Here is a 24876-nt window from a genome sequence, read left to right as displayed (position 1 = left end):
AATTATTGATACTGCAAGTTTTGTATCGAATCTATATAAAACGCTTAGGTATGCTGCCCAAATTTTCCAGCTGCTAATTGTTGCTAGCACCCATTCATGCAATTCACCTCGCATGACCACTGTACCGGGCATTCTTTATTAATTTTTGTACTAACGTTTTTTGACTGAAGAAAAGCAATCTATGCCTGAAAGCTATCAATATATGTTTATTTTACCTGTCTTCAATTTAAATAAAACGTTCTAAATTTTAAGAAGTGTAAAAATGGCTGAACAGTGTGTAAGAACTCTGAGAAAATATAGAAGAAATGCTAATGAAACATTAGAGGAGAGATCTAATAGACTAAGAGAGAGACTCTATGACTACGAAGACAGATAGAAAACATTAAAGAAAGAGAAGCAAGATTGGAAATGAGAAGATGGGTGAAAAGGTGTAGGACTAATCAAATAAAAGTACCGGATGTGAATAATCAACAAGCTGTAATTAATGTGGAAGAGCATGACATAGGAAGTTGAAACCTGCTGTCTATGAGAGCTGCTTACGGGAGATACATGTGAAGCAAATAACTACAGACAACGTACAGGCTTATTCAAAATGAAGTCCGGGGTTTCAAACCCCGGACTTCATTTTGAATAACCCTGTATATGAGAGTACAACTCAGCAATGGCGTTTGCATCAGTGGGTGCAGAAATTAAATCACCACCTGGAAATGGTCCCTACTGTTTTAGAATACTGGCCATATTTACCATTTGGTCTCACAGCTATATCCAAATAAGCCAGGATATGGACAACTTTATAATTTCGATTCTGCTGAAGCAGCAACAAAATGGCTTGAAAAACAGTCAAACCAAGGGTGTATGGCTAAAGTAATGCAACAATTGGACAAGATGCTGCGACAAGTTAACATATTTTCTGAGACATATGAAGAAATGCATCAAATAACCCAGGCCAATCCAACAATGAATGTGCACATGGCATTTATAGGAGATCCGGACTTAGATAAGAGATGACATGATGCATGTACATCCAGGTTGCTGAAATATTTGTTGGAGAAGAATTATATCACCGCTAAACAAGAATGGTGAAGACTGAAGGATCTAGATTAAACTATACTCATACCTCATAATCAGAAAGATGACTTATGTTATGCCTGGTACAACTAAATTGAATAAATATGGCACACACGCACACATTTCCACATATGACACACTTATGTCAGTAATTGAATAAATATTACATGCACACACTTCTACATACGCATTGTGGGGGGGTGGGGGTGGAAGGGATGTTCCATATTTATTTTCATGTTATTATCAAGCAGAGATATGCATGGGAAATTCATACCTCTGCTTGATAACAACAAAAAGAAGTAATATAAATATACTACCTTTTTTTTTTTTTTTTTTTTTTAATAAATAGTTTTTTTGAGGCATGTTAACACATATGCTTAATGTGCAGTTGTCTTTGCCCTGACTATCAGTCTATCTGCATGTAAAAACTCAGTTCCTAATAGATAGATTTTATATTTGGGCCTATTAAAAAACGTTATTGAGCCGATTTGCAGATTTCATTAAAATTAGACCAATAAAAAGCTGACAGTTATTTCTTTGCCTGTCCACGTAATAACTTGACTTCCAGTGGATGGCTTTTCATGAAATTTTATATTTCACTCTGTTAGATTAGCTTATTGAGTCTTCCTAAATTTCATTAGGAATCCAGTAATTATTTATTTATTTTTCATGCATATAACATTGGCTATCCATATTCTACATATTGTAGCCGAAGCGCTGAATATTTTTTTCTTTGTTACCATGTGCTGGTTGGAGGATGAATGGCAATGTGACAGATATGTAGAAACAAAATTTTCTCAGTTCACACATTAAAGTTATTGCTTTACACGCGCGCACACACACACACACACACACACACACACACACACACACACACACACACACACACACACACACACAGGGTGTCCCAGGAGGAAAGGTCAATATTCCAGGTGAAAGGATAGATCATTTTAAGCAAAAACGTTCATATAAACATGTGCCCTATCTCCGAATGGTTTCCGAGATAGAGCTACTTTAACGTACATTTGTTTTGAAATTGGCGTGCAATATTTTCCTTCCCTCCCATCAGACTGCGTTATTTGATTCTCAGTTATCAGTTGATTGTTGTGACTGTAGAAGTAAATCAGTGGGTAGCGTCAGTTGTCAGTTCTAATTGTAGAAGTGTTTGCTGAAAATGCTGCACATTTTTACAAATGCCGAATATGCAGATATAATGTATGTTTATGGCTTCTGCGATGGTAGGGCCCCTGCTGCTGTTGAAGAATACCATCAGCGCTTTCCTACATGTCGAATTCCGGATCGTAAAGTGCTTTCCAAAGTTTTCAACGCATTGCACGAAAGTGGTATGCTTCTCAGTGCTCATGTTTCATCCGAACGAGGACGTCAAGAAAATGTGCAGGAACGGGAACACATTTTGAACATGGTTCAGCGTAGTCCTACAATTAGCACGCAAAGACTTTCTGCATGTCTCGGTGTTTCGCAAACACTACATGAAGAGAGCTTGCACCCATTTCACCCACAACGTGTTCAAAATCTTCACATAGGGGACAGTGCCACGCATCTTGAATTTTGTCATTGGTTAAATGCCAATTGTGAAGTGCTTCCATCAGTACTATTTACTGATGAAGCCACATTTAACCGGAATGGAATCAACAACACACGTAACACTCATCGATGGTGGTATTTTTGAAAATTTGTTATAAACTGTTATAAACTACAGTGGAAACAAATTTCCAAGTTAGTTTCTCAATCAATGTGTGGTGTGGTATGATCGATAACCTGTTGATAGGTCCCATTATTTTAGAACATCGAATGACAGGGCACAATTACCTTCAGTTTTTGCAAAATACATTAGGTGAACAACTAGAGGACGTTCCTTTTGCCACAAGGTGTGTTTTGTACTTTCAGAATGACGCCCCCCCTTCCCATTCTATCAGATGTGTGAAGCAACATCTGCACCAAATTTTCCCTAATTGGTGGATTGGTCGTGGTGGTGCCATTAACTGGCAACCAAGATCTCCAGACATCCCAGTAGATTTTTGTTTATGGGGTTGGATGAAGAGTGAAGTGTACAGAAGAAAGGTGGATACAAGAGATGATCTGCTAGCTCACATAATGGATGCTGTTTCTCATATAAAGGAACGTGAAGATACACTTAGACAAGCAACACACCATGTCTCATGAGAGTAGAAAAGTGCATTGAAGTTGATGGTGGTATTTTTGAAAATTTGTTATAAACTGTTCCAAATGTGACACTTGAAAAATAAATATTCAAATGCCTCCATCTCAGAAACCATTTGGGATAGGGCGCAGGTTTATATGAACTTTTTTGTATAAAATGACCTATCCTTTCACCTCCTGGAATATTGACCTTTCCTCCTGCGACACCCTGTATTATATATATTTGAATAATGACATAGTTAGGAAAATTATGAAAATAAAATAAAATAAAAATATAAATATAAAGCTATCATTAGAATCAGCAAAATACACAATCCTCCACATGATGCCCAATGCATAATCGATATTAAGTATAAAATTAAATCATATGCCAGTAGTATGGCAATACTGTTGAGCAAAAATTTAAACATAAAACTTAAGGAAAGCAAAAGTAACAAGACTAAAATTGTAGCCGAAAGTTTCCAAATAATTTAGAAATTCAATTAAAAATAATTTCATTTAAAATTAAATCCAATTATATAAAATTTAGTGGCACCCCCTCCATAAGGTGCCAGTTCCAAAATACGTGAAATATCACCAATAGAGACTAAACAAACTATGAAAATAAAACAAAGTAATAAAAATAATAGACCAGGGGTTTCCAACCTTTTTCAAGCATTGACCTCTTACAAAAAAAAAAAAAAATTCTATCAACCCCCGCTTTAAAACTTAATTATTACTATAACTCTAAAATGATATGTATATACTATATAAACGGTGTTAAATTTAGAATTTGTTCACATGGAAGGACAATCTATGTACGAGTAGAATTTTAAACTTTTTTTTTAGTCTTCAACACAAAATTTTTGACTTTTTTTAATGTCTAATTATCTTCAATGGAAACAAACAGGATTCTTAGAACGGGCATTTCCCTCTATATAGCACCCAAAACACACATCGTTAAAAATTTCAAGATAATTATAAGTGTTTGGAATTTTTAATCAGTGGTGTATTATATTAGCTCTAATAAAATTTTATTTGAATGATTGAAATAAGAAAAATGTTCTGATAATTTATTGTACAAAATAAGCGAATATCATCTTTTAAGGGCACAAAAGGTGATATAGTTGTACACGTTGGCACTAATAATATTAAGAGTAGGAGACCAGCAGAATTACTTAACAAGTACAGGTCACTGTTGAACAAAAGCCAAGAATTAGGGTTGAATTTGAAAGTGTCTGCAATTCTGCCCAGACACGATAGGAGGGAGTATATGATGAGAGCCTTTTCAATCAATTCGGCCCTGGAAAGATTGTGCAAGGCTCAAGGGGTAGAATTTTTTTTCAGCCTGGACTGTACTTGTTAACAGGAGAGACTGCTTCTACAGGGATGGGATACACTTAAATAGAAAGGGTGCAAGAATATTTGCTGATGCTATCGAGGCAGTGTTAGGTGGGTCGGAAAACTGCTAGCTTGGGGGGAGACAAAGACCAATAGATTGACAGTAGCCACTGGCAGAGGTGAAAGAGATTTTTTCACTGCTTCTATTAGAATGAGCAGAAGCCTGAAAAACAAGATGCATGGTATTTCAGAGACTGCTGGGAGCCATTGCAGTACAAGTAAACACATGGGTTGTGTTAGGGTAGCTAAGAATAGAAACAGGTGCAGGTATACTTGCGTGTACACCAATGCTAGGAGTTTAGTAAATAAATTTGATGAATTTGAGGTATTGCTCAAAACATCAAAGGCAGATATTGTTGGGATATCAGAGATGTGGTGTCACACAGATATAGGGGATGCAGAACTGCAATTAGGAGAGTACAACGTCTACAGAAAGGATAGACAGGATAGGAAGGGGGGAGGGGTTATGCTATTAGTTAAGAAACACATAAAAACCAAGGAAGTGAAGCCAGTCGACATTGCTGGACAGTGCAGTGTTGAGTCAGTTTGGTGTGACATAAGCATTGGGAGATCAAAATTGAGAGTAGGAGTGTGCTATAGGCCTAATGACTCTGATGAGTATAATAAGGAACTGTACAGGGAAATAGAGTGGGCCAGTAAATCAGAGAGTCTTATAATGGGAGATTTTAATTTCCCAGATATTGACTGGAATTTGGGGGCTGGTTACTCACACACTAGCAGGGCTTTTGTGGATTTATTGGATGATTGTTTTCTACATCAGCATGTTCGGGAGGCAACTAGAGGGAGTAATACTCTTGATTTGATTATCAGTAGTGATTCTTCATGCATTAAGAATCTGCAGATAAATGAACCACTAGGTGGCAGTGATCACAGTTTGCTGAAGTGGGATTTACTCAAAGAGGTAACTACCATTAGGGGTAAAGGGAAGGGTTATTGCTTCCGTAAAGGCGACTACAATGGACTGAGACAGTATTTAAATTCTATACAGTGGGACCAACTGATGATGTTACCAACAGCAAATTCAAAATGGGAAGCATTCAAAGAACTTATCTTGGAAGCTACTAGGCTTTACATACCAACTAAGAAATATTGTTCAAGGTTTAGGCCAAAATGGATGTCAGATGAACTAATGAGGCATATGGCAGAGAAGAAAAATGCATGGGATACTTATAACACATGACACAGAAGCCTATGATAGATACAAGTTGATATGCAACCAAGTTACAAAGGAGGTTAGGCAGGCGAAGGCAGATTACGAGAAATCCTTGGCAAGGGATGCAAAGAAAAACAGCAAAGAGTTCTTTACTTATGTAAACTCTAGAAGGAATTGGATGAATCAGATTGGTCCACTTGATATTGATGGGTCAACTGTTGATGATCCTGCTCAGGTAGCTAACAAACTAAATGAATATTTTGCATCGACATTCACACATGAGGAGTTATTCAGCAAGGGGAATGCCAGAGGTGTATTCAACTCTAGCAGTAAGCTACAGAATCTTGAAATAACTGGGAGTAAAGTGGAGGAGAAACTGTTGAAGATAAACACAAGAAAGGCACCCGGGGTGGATGGGATCTATCCAGTTATATTAAAGGAGGCAGCAAGGGAAGTAAGCAAGCAAACCCTTAGCCATAATTATGAGAGCTTCCTTGGACTCCGGGGAGGTACCCATAGACTGGAAATGTGCAAATGTGACCCCAATTCACAAAGGAGGATCAAAGGCTGACACAAGTAATTATAGACCTGTGAGCTTAACTTCTTTTCCAGGAAAATTAATGGAGGTGCTGGTTAAAGAAGCACTGCAGGATAATTTAGACAAGACTTCAGTTATAGCTCAGACACAGCATGGTTTTGTTAAGGGGAAGTCTTGCCTGACCAACTTGATTGGATACTATAATGCAGTCACAAAAGAACTGGATGCAGGGAATAACTTTGATATTATATACTTGGATCTTAGAAAGGCTTTTGATACCAACTGTTGCACATGGAAGACTGCTACACAAATTGGACAAATTGTGACATTGTAGGCAAATTGCTGCTATGGATAAAGGGGTGGTTGAGTGGGAGAAGACAGAGAGTGGTAATCAATGGACACTGCTCATCGTGGACTAATGTTATTAGTGGAGTCCCTCAGGGCTCAGTGTTGGGTCCATTATTGTTTTCTGTATTTATAAATGATATTGATGATGGTATATCAAGCTTAATGTCCAAGTTTGCAGACGATACAAAGGTTGGCAGGGTTGTCAAGGACACTACTGACACTATGCTGCTGCAACAGGATCTGGAAAGGTTGAGCAGATGGGCTGAGAGGTGGCAAATGAAGTTTAACATTGACAAATGTAAAGTACTACACATGGGAAACAGCAACCCCAGAGCAACGTATCAAATCTGTGGTACTACACTGACAGTGGTAGAGAATGAAAGGGACTTGGGGGTGGTTGTGCAGGTAGATATGAAGTTCTCTGAGCAGTGCAGACGGGCTGCAAGAGTAGCTCATGGAGTATTGTCAATGATATACAGGAATTTTTCCAGCAGGGATAAGGAGGTGATTATTCCATTGTATAAGGCAATGGTCAGGCCACACCTAGAGTACTGTATACAGGTCTGGAGGCCTCATTTCAAGAAGGCTGTAGAGATGCTGGAACGAGTACAGAGATGGGCAACAAGATTAGTGAATGGAACAAAGGGGTGCTCTTACGAAGAAAGGCTTAAGTTTTGCAAATTACAGTGTCTGGAGACTAGGCACCAGCGAGGTGATCTGATAGAGGTATATAAAGCCTTGAATGGTTTAAGCATGCTCAATGCTGATGGGATTCTTCCTCTAGCTCAGAAAAATCACCTGAGAGGGCATAAATTCAAATTGAGGAAAGACAGATGTAGGATAGACGTGCGGAAATTTGCCTTTAGCCAGCGGGTGGTTGGTTGGTGGAACAGACTTCCATCCCTTGTGGTGGAGGTTGATAGCCTAAATAAGTTTAAGGCTCAGCTGGACAGGTATTTTGAACGAACAGAGGGGTGAAGTGGAAGTGGGTTTTTTTTTTTTTGGCTGATGCTGCATAAGCTTGCTTTCTTGCATCAAATGCCTCTACTAATGCTAAAATGTTAATAATATTACATACAAGTATGACGTCAGTAATAGTAAATAGGAAACGTAAAAAAAAATATTTATGAACAACAGTACAAAAAGTATATAAAAATAAAAGAAAATAATATATTTATATTATTAATGAAATGGCTCGGCTTGATGTTTAGATGTAATGTTTGGTTCAAAATTACTTAATATTATTCTTAAATCTGCATTCTGATATATTTAATCTACTTCTACTTTTTCTTAATAAATTATTCAGGTGGCTAAAACCTGCCTCCACTAAATAAGAACTCGGAAAGGCATTTTGGGCATTTTTGCTGTATATTTTTTTAATTCCAAAATTTTGCATTTCCATTTGTTTTGAACAAAACTTTTAATTCAAGATCTTCTCTTATTTCAATTAATTCTTCTTGTAAAGAAATATCTATTCCGGTTATGTCACATTCAAATGGCTCAACAATCCACGATGGTACATCCAAGTTTTTGAGATCTTTAAAACAAACATTCATATCTTCTTTCAATTTTTTCAAATAATCGGTATATAATAGTATATCGTCAGCAGAAATTTTATCTTTTTCGAGAATAGACAGTTGTCTTAAATTTTCAAAATAACGAAAATCTAATTAGTTTATTGTGGATAAAAAAGATCAATTTTAGAACAAAACCCAAGAAATATCATCCACGTTTGAATAAGATTAATATCTTTTCCTTGTAACTTATTTTGGGTATTGTTAAATTAAATTTAGACTAATTTCTGTAAAAAATTGCCTTTGGACAGCCAGCACACATCTGAGCGAAACAACAAATTATTATATATTTCGTCATTGCTATCACACAATTGTGCAAAAAGACGAACATTTAAAGATTTCGATTTTGTAATATTTATAGTTTTTATGCACAAATCTAGAACATCATGAAGTTTTTCATTATTTATTTTTTTTTTTCAACTAAATGTTGTCTGCGCAAAACACAATGCACTGTTCAAATGTTCTGGACTTTTTTTCTTTAGATGAGCTAGAAATCCTCTATATTTGCCAGTCATTGCAGGTGCTCCATCACAAGCTGCTGCAGCGCCTCCGTAGCCAGGTGGGCAGGAGCAGCAGTGCGTAGCACATGCTTCTCGATTAAACTGGGGTTCGAGCCCATGACCACCAAATACGGAGGATACAAAAAGGTCAGGGAATGACCACCGCATCTCCCCGGAGCAATATGACCTTAGTTGCTAATGTTCCTAAAAACCAAATAACAAACAAGCCGCCGCAATTATATTGGAAATAGGTATTTTCTATTTGTCAAAAAAATTTTCAAAACAATCAAAAATAATTTCACCTGTCGTGTAAGTTCTCTGATTGCTCAGCAGTAAGAAATTCTTCTGTTATTTCTTCTTTTCTTGGACTATAATAGTGAACATAAATCATCAATATGTTCATTCTTCCGAAAGTTGCCTCATCTAACTGAATGGTGAATTTATTTGTGTATAGATCAAACAATAAAGACTTTAATATCCTCGGCCATTTCATCGATGCGACATTGCACTGTGTTATTACTCGGCAGAATATTTTTTAATATTAGCTCTGGGTCTATCTTCATTACAGTAATTATTACCTCTCTTACTTCAACTGTATGAGGATATCTTCCTTTTGCAATTAAAAGTAATATGTTGTAAGATGCTTCCATTCCACCTTCAATATTTTTAGAAGTGGATAATTTTAAAAAATGACAAGTCCCGTTTTTGAACATAGAAATTTTTCTTTTAAATTTTTAAAATACTCTAAATTATTTCCATTTTTTATTAGGATGCATTCTTTCAATGTGCTCTTTCCTCTTTGATGGCTTCATAGCATCGTTAGTAAATGTTTTTTCGCAGATGAGACATAGAGGCATTATATCATTTCCCGGTGTAGAAATAAACCTTAAGCTTAAATATTCTTGGAAATACTGCCGGAACTTTCTTTTTGGTACTGACATATTTATTAAATTCCTTAAAATTAAATAAAAATAATGAAAAATAATGAAGCAATCATGTCTGACAAATAATTATTATGCATATACTTACAACTATTTGCACAAATTAATATATTTTTATAAACTGTATCTGGAGCCTCCGTAGCCAGGTGGGCAGGAGCAGCAGTGCGTAGCATACGTTTCTTGATTAGACCGGGGTTTGAGCCCATGACCACCAAATAAGGAGGATGCGGAAAGGTCAGGGAATGACCACCGTGTATCCCCTGAGCAATAGGCTTTAGTTGCTAATGCATATCCCCTTAGCAATATGGCTTTAGTTGCTAATGCTCCTAAAAAATAAACTGCATCTACCATAGAATACATATAAAACTAATGTATGTTTAAATTTCGACCTTAGTCATTGCACTCTAAATTGATACTATAACTCTGGTCACTGAAACAAGAGAAATTGCACATGATGGTCACGTAGTGTTCACGTGAACAGTAGGCAGGCCTAAAGGGCCCGTATTACATTGTACAACTTGCTAGCTGCACAAAAACACTAAACCAGACTTCTGAACAATACGAAAATTTTAAAATAAATGAATTAGTTAAGAAAAATGTATAAAAAAAATTAAATGTAATAATAAACATAGATCTTATTTAATCGACCGCTAATAGTTTATTGACCCTCAAAAGACCCCTAAAGGTTCGTCAACCCCTTTCAAATTTTCATTGACCCCATTGGGAACCCTATAATAGACTGACCATTATGTGATATTTCATGTATTTTGGAACTGGAACCTTATAGGGGGGGGGGACTGCTAAATTTTACTTAATACCGGTTATATATATCATGAATTACAGACATATAAGGTAGTGCAAATGCATCGCCTCTAAGCAGTAAATTAACCAAAGTTTTTGTAGTGAAATTGTTTCGTTACATCTCGTATTGTGGATGCCTTCACAAGTTGCCTATTCAGTTATTCATTTTTAAATCAAATAAAGAAAGCCAAGCTTTGGAAAATTTTTAAACGACAAAGGGAATCTAAGTCACTGAAATTTGTATGCTGATGTGATAGAGCTTACTTTTAATTTCAGAAAGTGAGTGGTTGGATCACTTACTTTTTTAAAAAGGAATGCATTTGCCCACCTGGGTTCTCCTCACCTTTACATGTTTCAACCTAATCATGGAGTGGATAGATGAGTATTGTTTGATACTGCTGCTTTCAGAATAGCATATATATTTTGATGTTAGCTCAGTGCTGTGGATTTATTGTTCTATATTAGCATCACATCAGTCCCTAGTGTGAAACTTTTAATAGTCTTAAATTTTATCATCTGGTGTGTCACTTAGGTCTACAGAGTAAAAAAGTGATTTTAGTACATTTACTACTCTGTATACCTAGTGGCACATTACAGGATTTCATATGTAGTGGGCTCTTTTAACTCATTCACTGTTGTAACAGTTCTAACTACCTAGGTAAATGAGTAACCTGACTGCTTCCTTTCTGAGAATAATATATGGTTTATCAGATAAAATAATGGTCTGATTCTGCGACTTTCAGAATGACATTAGCTAGGTTAAAAAAATAATTTTATAGAGAGAGATCTGCTCAATATTAGTAATATTAAATTTTGCTAGTGTTAATGGAATTGCATTTGCACTTTTTGCTTCATTTTTTAACAGGTAAGTGTAAGTTTAATAATCCATTATTACTCATTTATTTAATTAGATTCACTGTGACCATATAAGGATATTGTTTCTCAAATGAAATGACTGGTTACTGTAACATACACACACAATTATATGTCTCATGAATTTTTTTGTCAGGTTTGTAGATAGTGAGTATCAGTTACAAATTTTGTAGATTTTTTCACCTCACTCAAAATGAAACATACAAATTAAAATCCTCTTTTTATAGGTTTGTATATTGATGTGTAAGTTGAATTTTCACAAGGATTTGTGCTAAATAGCTTGATTTTGTTTAGTCTTTTTTTTTTTTTTTTTTTTTTTTATAAATTGCTGTTTCCATTTTTTTTTATTTTCATGTTTTCTTGCCCATTTTATTTTTACCTGAAAAAATTAATGTATGATCATTTTTATATTTTACTTCAGTTGCTTATTTCCTTTTTGTTTTCCATTTTGTGGCATATGCTTAATTTGCAGCAAAAGCAGTTACAGCAGCAGCAAAAGTTAGAGAAATTACAAAAGACAAATCAGCAGATTGAACCAGTGAAAAGAGGCAGAGGTCGACCAAGAAAGATACATTCAGTGGGTTCCTTTATATTTATATTTTGGTTTTTATTGTTTCTCTAACAGCCTTTTTTATTTTAAATTAAATCCTCTATTCATGTTTTTGTATGTGCGCAGGTGTGTGTTGTACCCTTCCAGAATGTTTTTGAGGTAATGAAATTGCTCTTATCAGAAGATATAAGATTTTACTAGAATTTAATATGTGATATCTTTAATTTATATGCATATTTCCTCTCCTCCTTTCATCTGTTTTGTATATTAATTTTTTGTTTTATTTAGTTTATTTTATTTTTGTTCTCTTATAATCTACAATGTCAGGTATTTACAGATGAACAAAATAAAATGTAGTCTTTTAATTAATGTCACTTCTATTATTAATTCAGTTATTTGCTGAAAAAATTAATTTAATACATTTTAAAACCTTTCAACATTTTTGAACTTTCCAAATCTGGGAACCTTGGGAATTGATCCACGCTAGATCCCATAATTTGCTGTATTTCATCTAATCAAAAAAAAAAAATAAAATAAATAATTTTTATATTGTACACAATTAAGCAGAGCAAACCAAATGTTTTGCATAATCACTCACTGAAGTTATACTGCCTAATTACTGTATAATCTTTTTATCACTTCTGTTTGCATTTTGTACCACCATAGTCCTATAGGCCACTTTTATTTTAGGTGGCCTAATTAAGGGCTTATACAAAAGTTGCTGAATTAATCTTGTTTACAAGTACTACAGTCTAAAAGTTTAGTGAATGTGTTATATGAGCTGAATGCTTCATGCAAAACTCGTAATACCCATAAACTCTTTGAATAATCAATTACTAATTATATTGATAATTAACATCAAGTCACTAATCTTGATTGTGAATAGTGGGAGACAGTCCCACAAATTTCTAACAAATTTCCCATTGTGATTGGAGCATGATAAAAACTTAATATGCAGTGAAACCTTCATCCTGCACAGTTAGCTCTGATGCACACTGTTTTGCTGAATGGTTAACCCAAGAATTAAATTTGCTGATTCTCAGATTTTTCCCCCCAAATTTGTCTAAACTTCTAAACAGTTGCTCAAAAGTCTGGAAATATAGAAAAAATGTTTTATTAAAAGTTATGTACAGATGGCCATTTTTAAATAATTTTTAAAAGTGACCAATGAACATAATTTAATTTTTGTTCGCTGTACTGCCTATTTTTTGAACATTTATGAATTCTTAATCCTTTTTGCTCTTCAATCATAATTTGGGTGTTGATCACTCTGGGTGTTAAAAAATTGTTGATCAAAACTAGTTGTAAATATCTCTAAGAGAAGAAATTCCATCTTGTTGAAAATTTTGCTATTAAATTTAGCATTATGATTCCATTTGGCATATAACAACAACAATCAGAATTAATTTCCACCAATGTGAACATTTCAAAAATTGGCTCTTAATTTTCTAAAAAAAAAAAAAAAAACTACTCTTCCAGTTGCAGTGAGCCTAGTGACACCTGCTGGATGGTGTATTCAGAATTTGGGCCTCAAGAAGAAAATGGTGTGTTGCAGATTGCTTTCAGAATGATTTAGATTTAATGAGGGACTCCAAGTCTATTATTATGGAATGGTAACATTTTGTTAATAAAAATAGGTAGAGTCAAAGATGGTAATGTCTATTGGGAGTTAAAATTGATAATGTTAATAATATATTAATATGTTGTTAATTTTAAAGAGTATATTATTATTCATGTGAGAACTGAAAATATTAACTGTGCACGAACTGACAACCTAGGAAGCATAGAGTCATACTGAAAAATATTGGATTAGATCAGAATGTATGTGTCCACAAGTCTGCCTGGGTTTGATAGGAGGATTATATGATGAAAGCTATGCAGATTAGCTCAACATTGAATGAACTTTAAAGTACTTTTGGGGAAGGAATTTTTATCACTGTGGTCCATTCCAGTATTTAGAAGGAATTTGTTTTGTAGAGGTTGAGTAGGCCTGACGTAGCCGAGTGGTCAGGAGTATGAGTGCGTAGCACGCATTCCTTGAGGGGACTGGGGTTCAATCCCCTGACTACTAAATACGATAAATATTTGTATTGAAGATTTATTGTAAACTCTACTGACTTGGTTGTCGTGCCGGAGTATAAACAGAAAAAAAAAAAAAAAAATTACATTTGAACAAGGTGTTGGAAAGGGAAAGGGTCTTGGCCAGTGTCATTGAAGACGCCTTAAGGGTTAAAAGAAATTGCTATTCATGGCACACAGTGCTAATACAGATTGTATTTTTTGACATGTGGGTCTTGCATATATCTCAAGTAGTGCTTGAATGAGATGACAAAATCCAGTCTTCAGATGTTGGAAAGATGATAAGGATAGAGATGTTTAATGAACTTTTCAAGGGGAAACAAGCTTAAACAGAACGATACCTTCATTCCCCTCACCAATCTTGTTGCCCTTCTCTGTACTCGCTCCAATAGATATGCATCAGGTTACTAAACATATAAGAACAATTAGTCTGAATTTTGTTTAAGCCGTGTCAGCCATGTTGAACTTGGTGTTACTCAGAAATAGGCAATAATCAGTTTTTACTATGACATGTAGTGTACATGAGCTTTATAATTAAGGATCTAGTAATGGAGGCATGTGATGCAATAAAGCAAGTGTATGAGCTTGTATAGTACCAGCCAAAAAAAAAAAAAAAAATCACACATCCATTCCGTCTAAAAGTTTGTCCAGTTCCTCCTTGAATTTATTTAACCTATCAATTTCCACAACAGATGGAAGTTTGTTCCAGCAATTAACCACCCACTAGCTAAAGGCAAATTTCCGCACTTCTATTCTACAACTGTCTTTCCTCAATTTGAATTTATGCCCTCTCAGGTTTGTAATCTGAACAATCAGAAGAATCCCATCAGAATTCAGCATGCTCAACCCTTTCAAGGCCTTGTACACTCCAATCAGATACCTCGCAGGTGTCTAGTTTCCAACCACTGCAATTTGCAGAACTTAAGCCTTTCTTGGTAGGAGGATGCTTTCGTTCCCCTTCACCAATCTTGTTGCCCTTCTCTGTACTCGCTTCAGCAACTCTACATCCTTCCTAAAATGAGGTCTCCAGACCTGTACGCAGTACTCAAGGCGTGGCTTGACCATTGCCTTATACAAAGGGGTAATCACCTCCTTTTCCCTACTAGCAAAATTCCTGTATATCATTGACAATACCCCATGACCTGCTCTGACAGCCTGTCTGCATTGCTCAGGGGATACCACCCAGTTGGTATCCCCTGAGAATAAGTAACAAGACTTCTTTATTGGTGAAGCATTACTTATTTGAAGTAGTGCAATACATGGTAACTCGTTGTGAAGGAATAGTCACAATATGAGATACAATTAAATCAATGCCATTCATACTACTACTCTCGTAGTTTTTGTTTCGGATAAATTATGGTGATTTCACTGCTATTTTTATAGTAAATGCACAATATATTTCCTTCTTTTGTTTGGGAAAAATGTCAACTTTATCTCTCAGTTTAAATAATCTCAAAAAGCACGTTCCCTTTGGAAGCTATCATATCACCATGTCAAATGGAAGTTTCATGATCCACTCCAAAATATGTTTAGAGCTATAAAACATCTTGTATTTAAAGCTCTGTTCATGAGAAAATTAACAAATGTGATGTCCAGATTTAACTAGCTTCATTGATCATCTGTAACGTTTTAGTAACCAGCACAATTGTGCACTTTCACATCCAGGTATCATCGTAAGGGGTGGTATGATGACCAGGTTTTTGAGTGTTTTTTAGATAGACCTAGGAACACTTATGTGTATACTTATACACATGGTTAAGAGGGAGACATGTAGACACATGGTTAAGAGGGTCAAGTAAAAAATCCAGCCAAAAGGCTGGATTTTTTACTTGACCATCCAGAAGCTTTCATGTGGTTGTCAATCCTGTTGAAACATGCTTGTCCACTTGAGCATGTTGGTCAGTGGGATTCCCAACATTTATGTGAGGGGTAAAAGATTTTATAAAAACAGATCCGGAGCAATAGAAATGATAAACAAAACCTTGCCAAACTTGAGGAATTGTTATTTCAAACAAGCAAAAGATTGTAAAAAGTAATAAACTGAATAAGTAATAATTTCAGCATCATTCAAGGGGCTGCAGGAACCCCCTACCACAACCAAAGGAGGACACCGGTCCTCTAAGGAAGAAAAAAGAAATCCTTGAAAGCCCTTCTCATTGCCATCAAACCAATCCATCCAAATGCACATGTTGCAACTGGACCCCCCATTCATTATTTTTGGAAGCATAAACGTCCACAAACCTGGGTTTTCTAGTATCCCCACCTTCCTCATTGTTAATGGCTTGAGACACTCAGGGCAGGCATTTTCTGAATTGCTAGCATCTCTCATTCAAAATTATCATCACTACCCTTATTCACAAAGATACTTGACTTTCTTGAGAGACTTAAGCAAACTTCCCAGAAAATGAAAATATATTGGTGAGTTTTGATGTAGAGTCGGTATTCATTAGTATCTTTCTCACAGATGCTATAGCTAACCTAGATTGATGTCACGCACGCACGCGCACACACACACACACACACGCACACACACACACGCGCACACACACACACACAGTGCCTCTTTGTAAAGATGATATACTTTCTCATTAACCTCATGGCCATACAGGCCTATTTCTGGCCTAAGGGAAAATTCTACCTTTAGAAGAAGGGGTTAAACACAAGGAGTCCATACTCCTCATATGTATCTAAACTGTGAACTGTTGCTCCTTGTGTGGACCCACAGCAAGAAGTGTTTAGGAGTATTCCACTCTTAACAGTATACACCAGAATTTTTGCTTCAACTTCAAGCTGGAAGAAAACAACACTCTACCCATCTTTGGATATAATTGTGAAGAAAGCAGAAAATAGAATAATCACCAGTGCTTACTACAAACAGACAGACATAGACAGTTTTAAACTTCCATTCTACCTCTCTCTCCCTATGCCACACACACACATGCACAGTGTCAAAGCTGGAATAGTGAAGGAACCCAGAGGGGGGCCGCCTTCAGAACTGCAGTTCCCAGGAAGCCACAGAATCATTTTGCCAGTGGCTTTGTAACAGAGTACTGTGAGCATGTTAGTTAATAACTAAAAGTTTCCAGTGTTTTTTGGTCTTCGTTTTTCTTACTGCAGTTGAAGATCTCAAAAATAGATTGAAATATATGGTTTTTGTTTAAAGCATATATTTGTAATTGTTTACAAATAAACTTAAACAAAATTTAATAAATTTCTGTTAATTACATGCAGTAAAGTTTCCCCTCTTACTTTATTTAGTGTGATTCTGTCTGATTCAGTTGTCATATAAGAAGTGTCCTGGATTTTATAAGTACAAAAAACCAGTGTAGCACATGCTCTAAAATTTAATGTCAAGGAAAAATTCTAAACACTTGTATAAAGAACATTTGTACCATTATGCTGCTTGCTCAAACTGAGACTAAATTATAATATTTTAAAACCATGCCAGTCTATTGTATTAAACAGTAGGCTGAATTTTTTTTCTTGTTCAATACCATATTGTTATATACAGACATTAATATCTCTCATATCTGCTATTTTTATTAGTTTTTCTTGTTGTTGACTTTTTTGAATTGCAATTTTTATTCTGCCCATACCACATCATCTAGTCAAACAAAGCCACATACATTCTTTTCAGTAAATGTTGGTAGTTGATAAATTTTTAGTATCTGCATTATTATTATTATTATAATATTTTGCTATTGTTATGGTGGCTACAAGATCCACTTCAACTGCATCATCTGAGGAAATCATGACTTAGATGAGACTGGCTGTAGGCAATTCATATGTGCTATGTGTTCATTGCTTGTGTAGTCTGTGCATGTATTCCAAGGTCAGTGTACTAGATAATCCTGGTCCAAGTGATTTTTTTTTCTTTGTTTCCAATGTAAGGAGTGTACTGATCTCAGATTGCAACTTGGCGTATTACCAGATTAAAATCAGTCACCAAAGAAATGGATGGATGCCTTAGAGACAAATAACATTAGGGACTTGTTAGGAACTGAAGTATCTAGTGACCTGTCAGTAATGCACCTTTGATTCAGGCTCAGAAAAACTAAATCCTCAAAGCATGTTACCCTGGAGATTTAGTTTTATTGGAAGATTCCACTGTCAGGGAAAAGGGTAACATTTTTAGGCATTATCATATATGCGTAAAGTGCCTATTGTCTTCATCCTGTCTATTCATCTGTTTAGAGGTGTTTTCCCTGATCGCTACTGAGCAGACTCTGTGTGTGCATGCCAGTACTTTTCAAGCTAGCGTTGCATGAAGAGGAGTTTTTTTTAGCCACGTGTTACTGACAATCATTTTGAAGCAAGTACAGTGGATTCCGGTTATTTGGGTCAGCCGTTTATTTGGGGCAAATCTTAAAAAACAGAAACCAATCGAGAAAATAGCCAGGGTTTACGTCGCTTAATTGGGACAACATGCCGTTTAATCGGCGCAGAAGACCGCAGCACTGGAGATTACCCTACGATTGTCTCCGACGGTACCACGTGGTTCAGTCGAAATTCTAGAGGTCACAACCATAAAACAATAAAAACAATTAGCAGTCACCTGTTTTCTGTTAGTGCAATCTATCATAAACGGACTGTAAACTCGATCTTACTGAATTTGCGATAATACCGACAGCTGGAATTCTGTGGGTTATTATGGTGAAATGTGTTTACACTTCCATGGAATCTTCAATCATATAAAAAAATAAATTTTCCAATCTTCTCCTCATTCCTATTTTTAAAGCTTTGTAATTCGTTACTCCGTTCTCACTTGCGCATATCGTGTTACTTGCAATTTGTGTGTGCCGTGTTCTTTGTTATTGATTGCTTATCTTTTTACTGTTTTAAATTGTAACCCCCCACCCACAAATGTCAGTGAACAGAAATGTCAACTATTTCGTATGTACATATTACGGTATGTATTTATTCTTCCGATTTTCACGTATCATTTAATTTTTTAATTGGTAAGGTAATAAAGGGTAAATTTGTGCTTAATATATCTTTACTTTTATAGCCTGTGGATAATATTCCTCCTATTTTCTCTAAATAGAATCGGTGTTTAATGGAATTAAAATTCAATTCACAAACATGATCACAATGACCGGCACTTACTACACATCGTACAGTGAACGGTACTTTACTATGGTGAGTTCGTCATAACGTGAATTAATTGTACAGTGAATTAATTATGGGGGGGGGACATTATATTTTTAACTATTTACGTGAAACTTCGGATAATTGGGGCAGCCACTTAATCGAGCCAAAATGCACTAGTCCCGATGTGTCCCAAATAACCGGAATGGACTGTATTATGTTGGACATTCAGAATGAACAGTGATATATGATTTGTTATTGTTATACGGGACTTAACTGCATCAGAAACAGTTAAAGAAATGAATGAAGCATATGGTAATGAGTGTCATGGCAGGATTGGCATATTTAAATGGCTCAAGCAATTCAGTGAAGGCCATCTGCTGATGACCCAAGACCTGGTCAGCCTTCCTCCTCAAATTACAATTTGTGAATTAGCTGTTAGAATGTCCATTTCATGTGGTAGTGCTCACAATATTGTGAAAGATCACCTGAAAATGTAGCAAATCTGTGCCTGCTGGATTGCACACAATTTGACTCTAGAACAAAAACAGCGAAGAGTAGACTTGTGCAAAGAAATGATTGATCGTTTTGCAGGGTCAAAACTTCTTAAATCGAATGGTAACTTGTGATGAAACTTGGATTTTTCACTATGATCCAGAGACAAAATAACAGTCGAGCGAGTGGAAGCATTCTTCACTAAGACCTAAGAAATTTTTAGCTTCTCGTTTGGCTGACAAACAAATAGTTCTTATGTTTTTTGACATAAAAGACATTCTTGTTACACATTTTGTGCCTCGTGGAACATTTGTTACACATTTTGTGCCTCGTAGAACAGCTATGAATGAGGAGGCATACTCTGAGGTTTTTCAGAATCAAACTTTGATGCACCATTTGTGAGAAATGTCAAGAACTTTCCGGTGTGAAGTGGTTTCTCCGTCAAGGCAATGCCGGGCGCCATTCCGCTAATATTGTGTAGCCAGTAATCACTGCCATAGGTGCCGAGGTTCTGCCACATCCCCCTTATTCACTGGACTTAGCTCCATGTGATTTCTTCCTGTTTCCACTTCTGAAGAAACCTCTGAAAGGCATGTGTTTTGCTTCTGACAACGATGCTCGCAGAGCCAAACTGAAAGCACTTTGCAGTCTTTTGATAAATAGCTTACAAGAAAAATTTAATGCATTGGTACGCGATGGTGGTGAAAGTGTATAAAGTTCAAGGGAAAGTATTTCAAGAAGGAGAAATCCACAGAAGATTCAGATGATAACAATTAAGATAAGATCTTGCACCATCAGCAAATTAAATGATCACCCCTCATAAATCACAGGTTGACGTGCTTTAAATGCTATGGACTTTGACTTTTTTTTACCAATTGTGCATTTTACCAATGCACAATGGCTTTAGCTTGTGATTTCCAGTATGTTTGCACACAGTAATTCTCTCTTTGATAGTTTTCATGCTCGCTTTTTTTGGGTACCTTTTTAATAATATGTTGTGACTTGTCTGGGAAAAGTTTATAGTACAGTGTTGACTATAAACTTCTCCCAGAACAGTTGTACAGCTGTGACAACAGCATTGTGTCGTCACAGCTGTATAATTGTCCATTTGCAAATTCACCATCTAATCATATGCAGAAATTCTGGAAACACTTCTGCTATTGTAATATTACCAAATGCAGATTTGCCTACAAGACTTACCTGGGATATCCCCTGACGAGTTTTCCATCTCCAAAGCCACCTTCAGAAGCTTTAAATGTGTCATCTTCTCTACCAAGTAGTGTATGAAGTTTAAGCCTGTGCTTTCAAAATTACCCATTTATCGTAACTCCTTCACTATGCTTCTGTAGAAACCACTAGTATAAGCATTGGTCCACATCACTGTTTTCAAACTAGTTTTCTTTCTTTGGAGGCCTATTTCATCTTCTGTGGTGTCTTCAAATTAATGCAAAAACCAAAACTTGTCAGTTCATGTATATTTTTGTCTAGTTTAGCCCTTAGCAGTTTCTGCTATCCTAAATGCAACTTATAGTTGAAGAAAGGATGCATATGCTGCTGTTACAGAAATTTTCTTTGTAACTAATGTAACACACTTGATGAAGGGTAGCCACATTCCCCTCCAGGGGTCGTTGTTTGTAATTAGCATTCCACTAATATACTCTTTTAACTGAGGGGAAAAACTGGGTATCGACAGTAATTAGTCTCTGATGAATCCTGTTATTTACAAAAATTACTCTGCAACCAAATACTGAATATATCAGAGTGAATGTACACCAGTTTTAATTTAATTTCCCGTCTTAATGCGTATATGCAGTATTCACTTTTTAGTTTCCAGTGTGAAATTGCTAGTTCTTTGGACACACTACTCTACCCGCAGTATATCCGAAACCACAGTATGAATAACTGTGTTATGTCAAGGTTGCACTGTATTATTTTAAACCCTCCCCCACCATAATCATATTGGCAAGCATGAAAAGTTGTGCACACTATACATCCTTTTTCAATTTCCAAATTATCTCTGATTATAGTGTTATTGTCATTATACAGTGGATTAGCCGACCGGGCTAGCCGAGTGGGTAAAGTACCTGCCCGGCAACCCAAAGGTCACAGGTTCGATTCCCGCCTCGGGCTTGGATCAAAGTACTGCAAAAACCTTGGGAGGTGCAATATGGCCACAGAAGCCGATGCGCCAACAACTATCAAATCAAAAAAATATATAAAAATACAGTGGATTAGCGTCTATGGCCACATTGCACTTCTGATTTTGAAGTTTGCACTCAGTGCTGCAAAATTATAAATTAAATTGAAATATTTTGCACTAAAACATTTCGTTAAAATGAAATGTTTTAGTACAAAATATTGAGACATTTCATTAAAAAATCTCTTAAAATTGAAGCTTAAAAGAATGCTAACTTTTTAGATTAGCATTTGTTTTGGGAAATATAAAATCATCATTTAATTTAAGCACATCTTCTTTCATACAAAATTGGCTGCATTTTCATTTTTTACTGTTTATTAAAATTATTTTTGAAAAGTATATATTTATGTAGTTAAGAAAAAATAATGAATATTTAGAGTTTAAAATTGGGTGTTGGGGGGGGGGGGAATATGGGTAAATGCTGTCCTCATAGTTCTAAAGCTGTTGTGAGTGGCAATGTAGCAGTTTCCTCCCTCCAGTTAAAAAATTTGCTTAAATTGCCTTATACACTTTTCATGAAGATAAAACTGGCAGGGTAGCATTTTAGGCTAGTGGTTTTGTACAGCGTTTTTCATGCACATTTCTGCCTTCTGTAGGGAAATGAGAAAGACTTAATTCTTGCCATTCCTATCAACAGCATAGCTAGCTAAAGAGTTTTCTGCAGCTGGATTTCTAATCCAAGTAAGAAGCATATAGCTGAACTTAGACCTACTGATGCCCTGTTTCTGCACAACAGCTTGCCAAAATATTTGTAAAATTAATTGTTCTTAATATATTCTCATTTTTTTTTATTTAATTGTATTTTTAAAAATTTTTGTTATTATATACAATCGAATTGATTGAGATGTAAAAAACTTCAGAGACGGGTTTTTTTTTTTTTTTTGTGCAGATTGTGAGTTTTGTTATCTGGTTCCAGTTACTGTAGGTTGGAGTAAAGTGTGTTAGTTGTCTGACGGCACTAGGGGATTCCCCCATCTCTGCGTTGTATTCTTTGTATGGGGAGTGGAATGTTGTGTAGTGCTATGCTCTGTTGTTTCTCTGACCCTTCAGCCATTGGGCCCCTATTGGGACCCACACTTTGCCACAAGGAGGCAGGTCAGGCACCCAGTAGATTATTTAAGTACTCTGGTAGACCCTGCCACCTAATTTCTGAGGATTTCAGTGGCAAGGCCTATATATGTATATATACAGGATGATTCTAAACTATATCGACAAACTTTAAGGGGTATTCGGAGGAAGTATCTGAATTTTTTGAGAGAAGTAGCCAACGGTCGCCAGAGCCATGATTTGGAGTAATAGGAGTTTATTACTCCTATTTGTTTAATAGTATACCCCTTAAGGTATACAACTTTGTCTTATACCAGTGTCATTACTATTGCCCCTCTTTCCACTCCCCTACTTTCATGTTGCTTCATTGTATCACACACACCGCCCTGCTCGTTACTTCAAGAGTTAATATGATGGAACATTTTACGTATGGAGAGCTAGCTGATACACACTTGTTTATGGTAGAGCTGACTGCAATGGGGGAGATCTGCTAGACAATGCTATGAAGTGAAATTTCCATTGCGACGGCATCCTCATCACAGCATATTTTCGTTGGTAGACCAATGACTATAAGAGGCTGGATTGTTCCTTGTTCCTATATATGTATGATACTGGTTGTCCACAGCACATTCGAACATCTCATTTGGAAGAAATGATTCTTCGTGCATGTGTCGACATCCCCTCTACAAGTACTCGCAATGTTGTATGTGCCTTAGACGTAAGTCAGTCAACTGTTTGGAGGGTTGTACATGAGCAACAGTTGCACCCTTACCATCCTCAGAAGTTGCAAGCACTCCTACCGGAAGATTTTCCACACAGAATGAAGTTTGCGAATTGGTTTCTTCGATGCTGTGCAGTAGACCCACAGTTACCAGCTATTATATATATTGCACACAGACGAAGTAGTCTTCACAAGAGAGGGAATGTTCAATAGCCAAAACAGCCACATCTGGGGTGAGGAAAACCCACATGCAGTTCTGTACTCTGTCGGTCCTACTAGCATACATTTGCTGTTAGCATCTGGGCAGGTATTGTACATGGCTATGTGATAGAACCTTAACATGTTTCCCCGCAGATTGAATGGTATTGTGTTCAGAGTTTTTCTGGAAGAAGTGATCTCCTAGAGTGTGTGTCTGTGTGTGTGCCTCTGGCAATCTGAAGGCGAATGTGGTTTCGGCATGACGGAGCACCACCACACTTTGCCGTCGATATTAGGAATCACCTCAACGAAAGGTTTGGACACCACTGAATAGGTCGTGGTGGTCCTGTTGCATGACCAGCAAGATCACCTGACCTAACACTGCTGGACTTTTTTTTATGGGGGCATGTCAAAAGTTTGGTGTAAGAGACTCCTGTTCAAACTGAGATGGACCTTGTTACTCGTATTATTGGAGCCTGAGAGGAGGTGCACACAAATGGGGCGAGTACGTCAGTTGATGACGCAGTGATGTACACTCTGTTGCGATCTTCATGGTCAATATTTTGAACAACTACTGTAAAGCATGTTTATTGTAATAATTAAATGCACCATAATGCAATTATCACATATTATTGACTTGTATATGGCCCAGCATGTTTTGTCCGATTATCACTTTGGAAATGCCGGAAGAGCTTTACAAAGAAAGCTGTTGAATTTAGATGTTGATTAGAATTTGGTGGCTTTGTTAGGGGCGTACTCGGTTGGTTTAGTTACAATGGGGGGGATGAAGAGGGGGGAACTGGTAGAACGATGGGGACTATAGAGTAGGCATCCCCAAAGAGATCAGTGGGGATAAGCCCCACCATACAAAGTATAGGGGAGGAGACAGAGACCCATCTCTGCCCCCCTGCCTGGGGATGGGGTTTTTAAAGGGAACAAGGTTTGAGTACCCCGGTTCAGATTGCCAAATGGCATGTCAGCAGCGGAGCTGCAGTATGTCTCTATCGATGATCGTTGTCAGGTCCTTGTACATGTCAATCTGGTAGGAAAGTCAAACTTCCCATCCTTCTCTAGGGGCAGGATATGTTACTGGCAGTGGGGAATCCACCAGGCAAAGGGGGAT

At 36.5% G+C, this 24876-nt stretch overlaps 1 protein-coding gene across 1 annotated transcript in view; it reads left to right on the top strand.

Moving 5' to 3' along the window:
* The window catches only part of LOC150091724 (uncharacterized), a 515450-nt gene that overhangs the window by 219748 nt on the left and 270826 nt on the right, over positions 1-24876 (top strand). The window contains exon 7 of the mRNA XM_090369463.1: positions 11851-11955. Within this exon, the coding sequence (XP_090225589.1) occupies positions 11851-11955 (105 nt within the window). The remainder of the gene's footprint in view (positions 1-11850; positions 11956-24876) is intronic.

This window comes from Mastigoproctus giganteus, chromosome 1 (genome assembly GCF_048544385.1).
Source record: "Mastigoproctus giganteus isolate SK-2022 chromosome 1, ASM4854438v1, whole genome shotgun sequence".
In the NCBI taxonomy this organism is placed as follows: domain Eukaryota; kingdom Metazoa; phylum Arthropoda; class Arachnida; order Uropygi; family Thelyphonidae; genus Mastigoproctus; species Mastigoproctus giganteus.
Note: the sequence above shows the minus strand (reverse complement) of the source record. Positions and strands in the feature narration are given on the sequence as shown.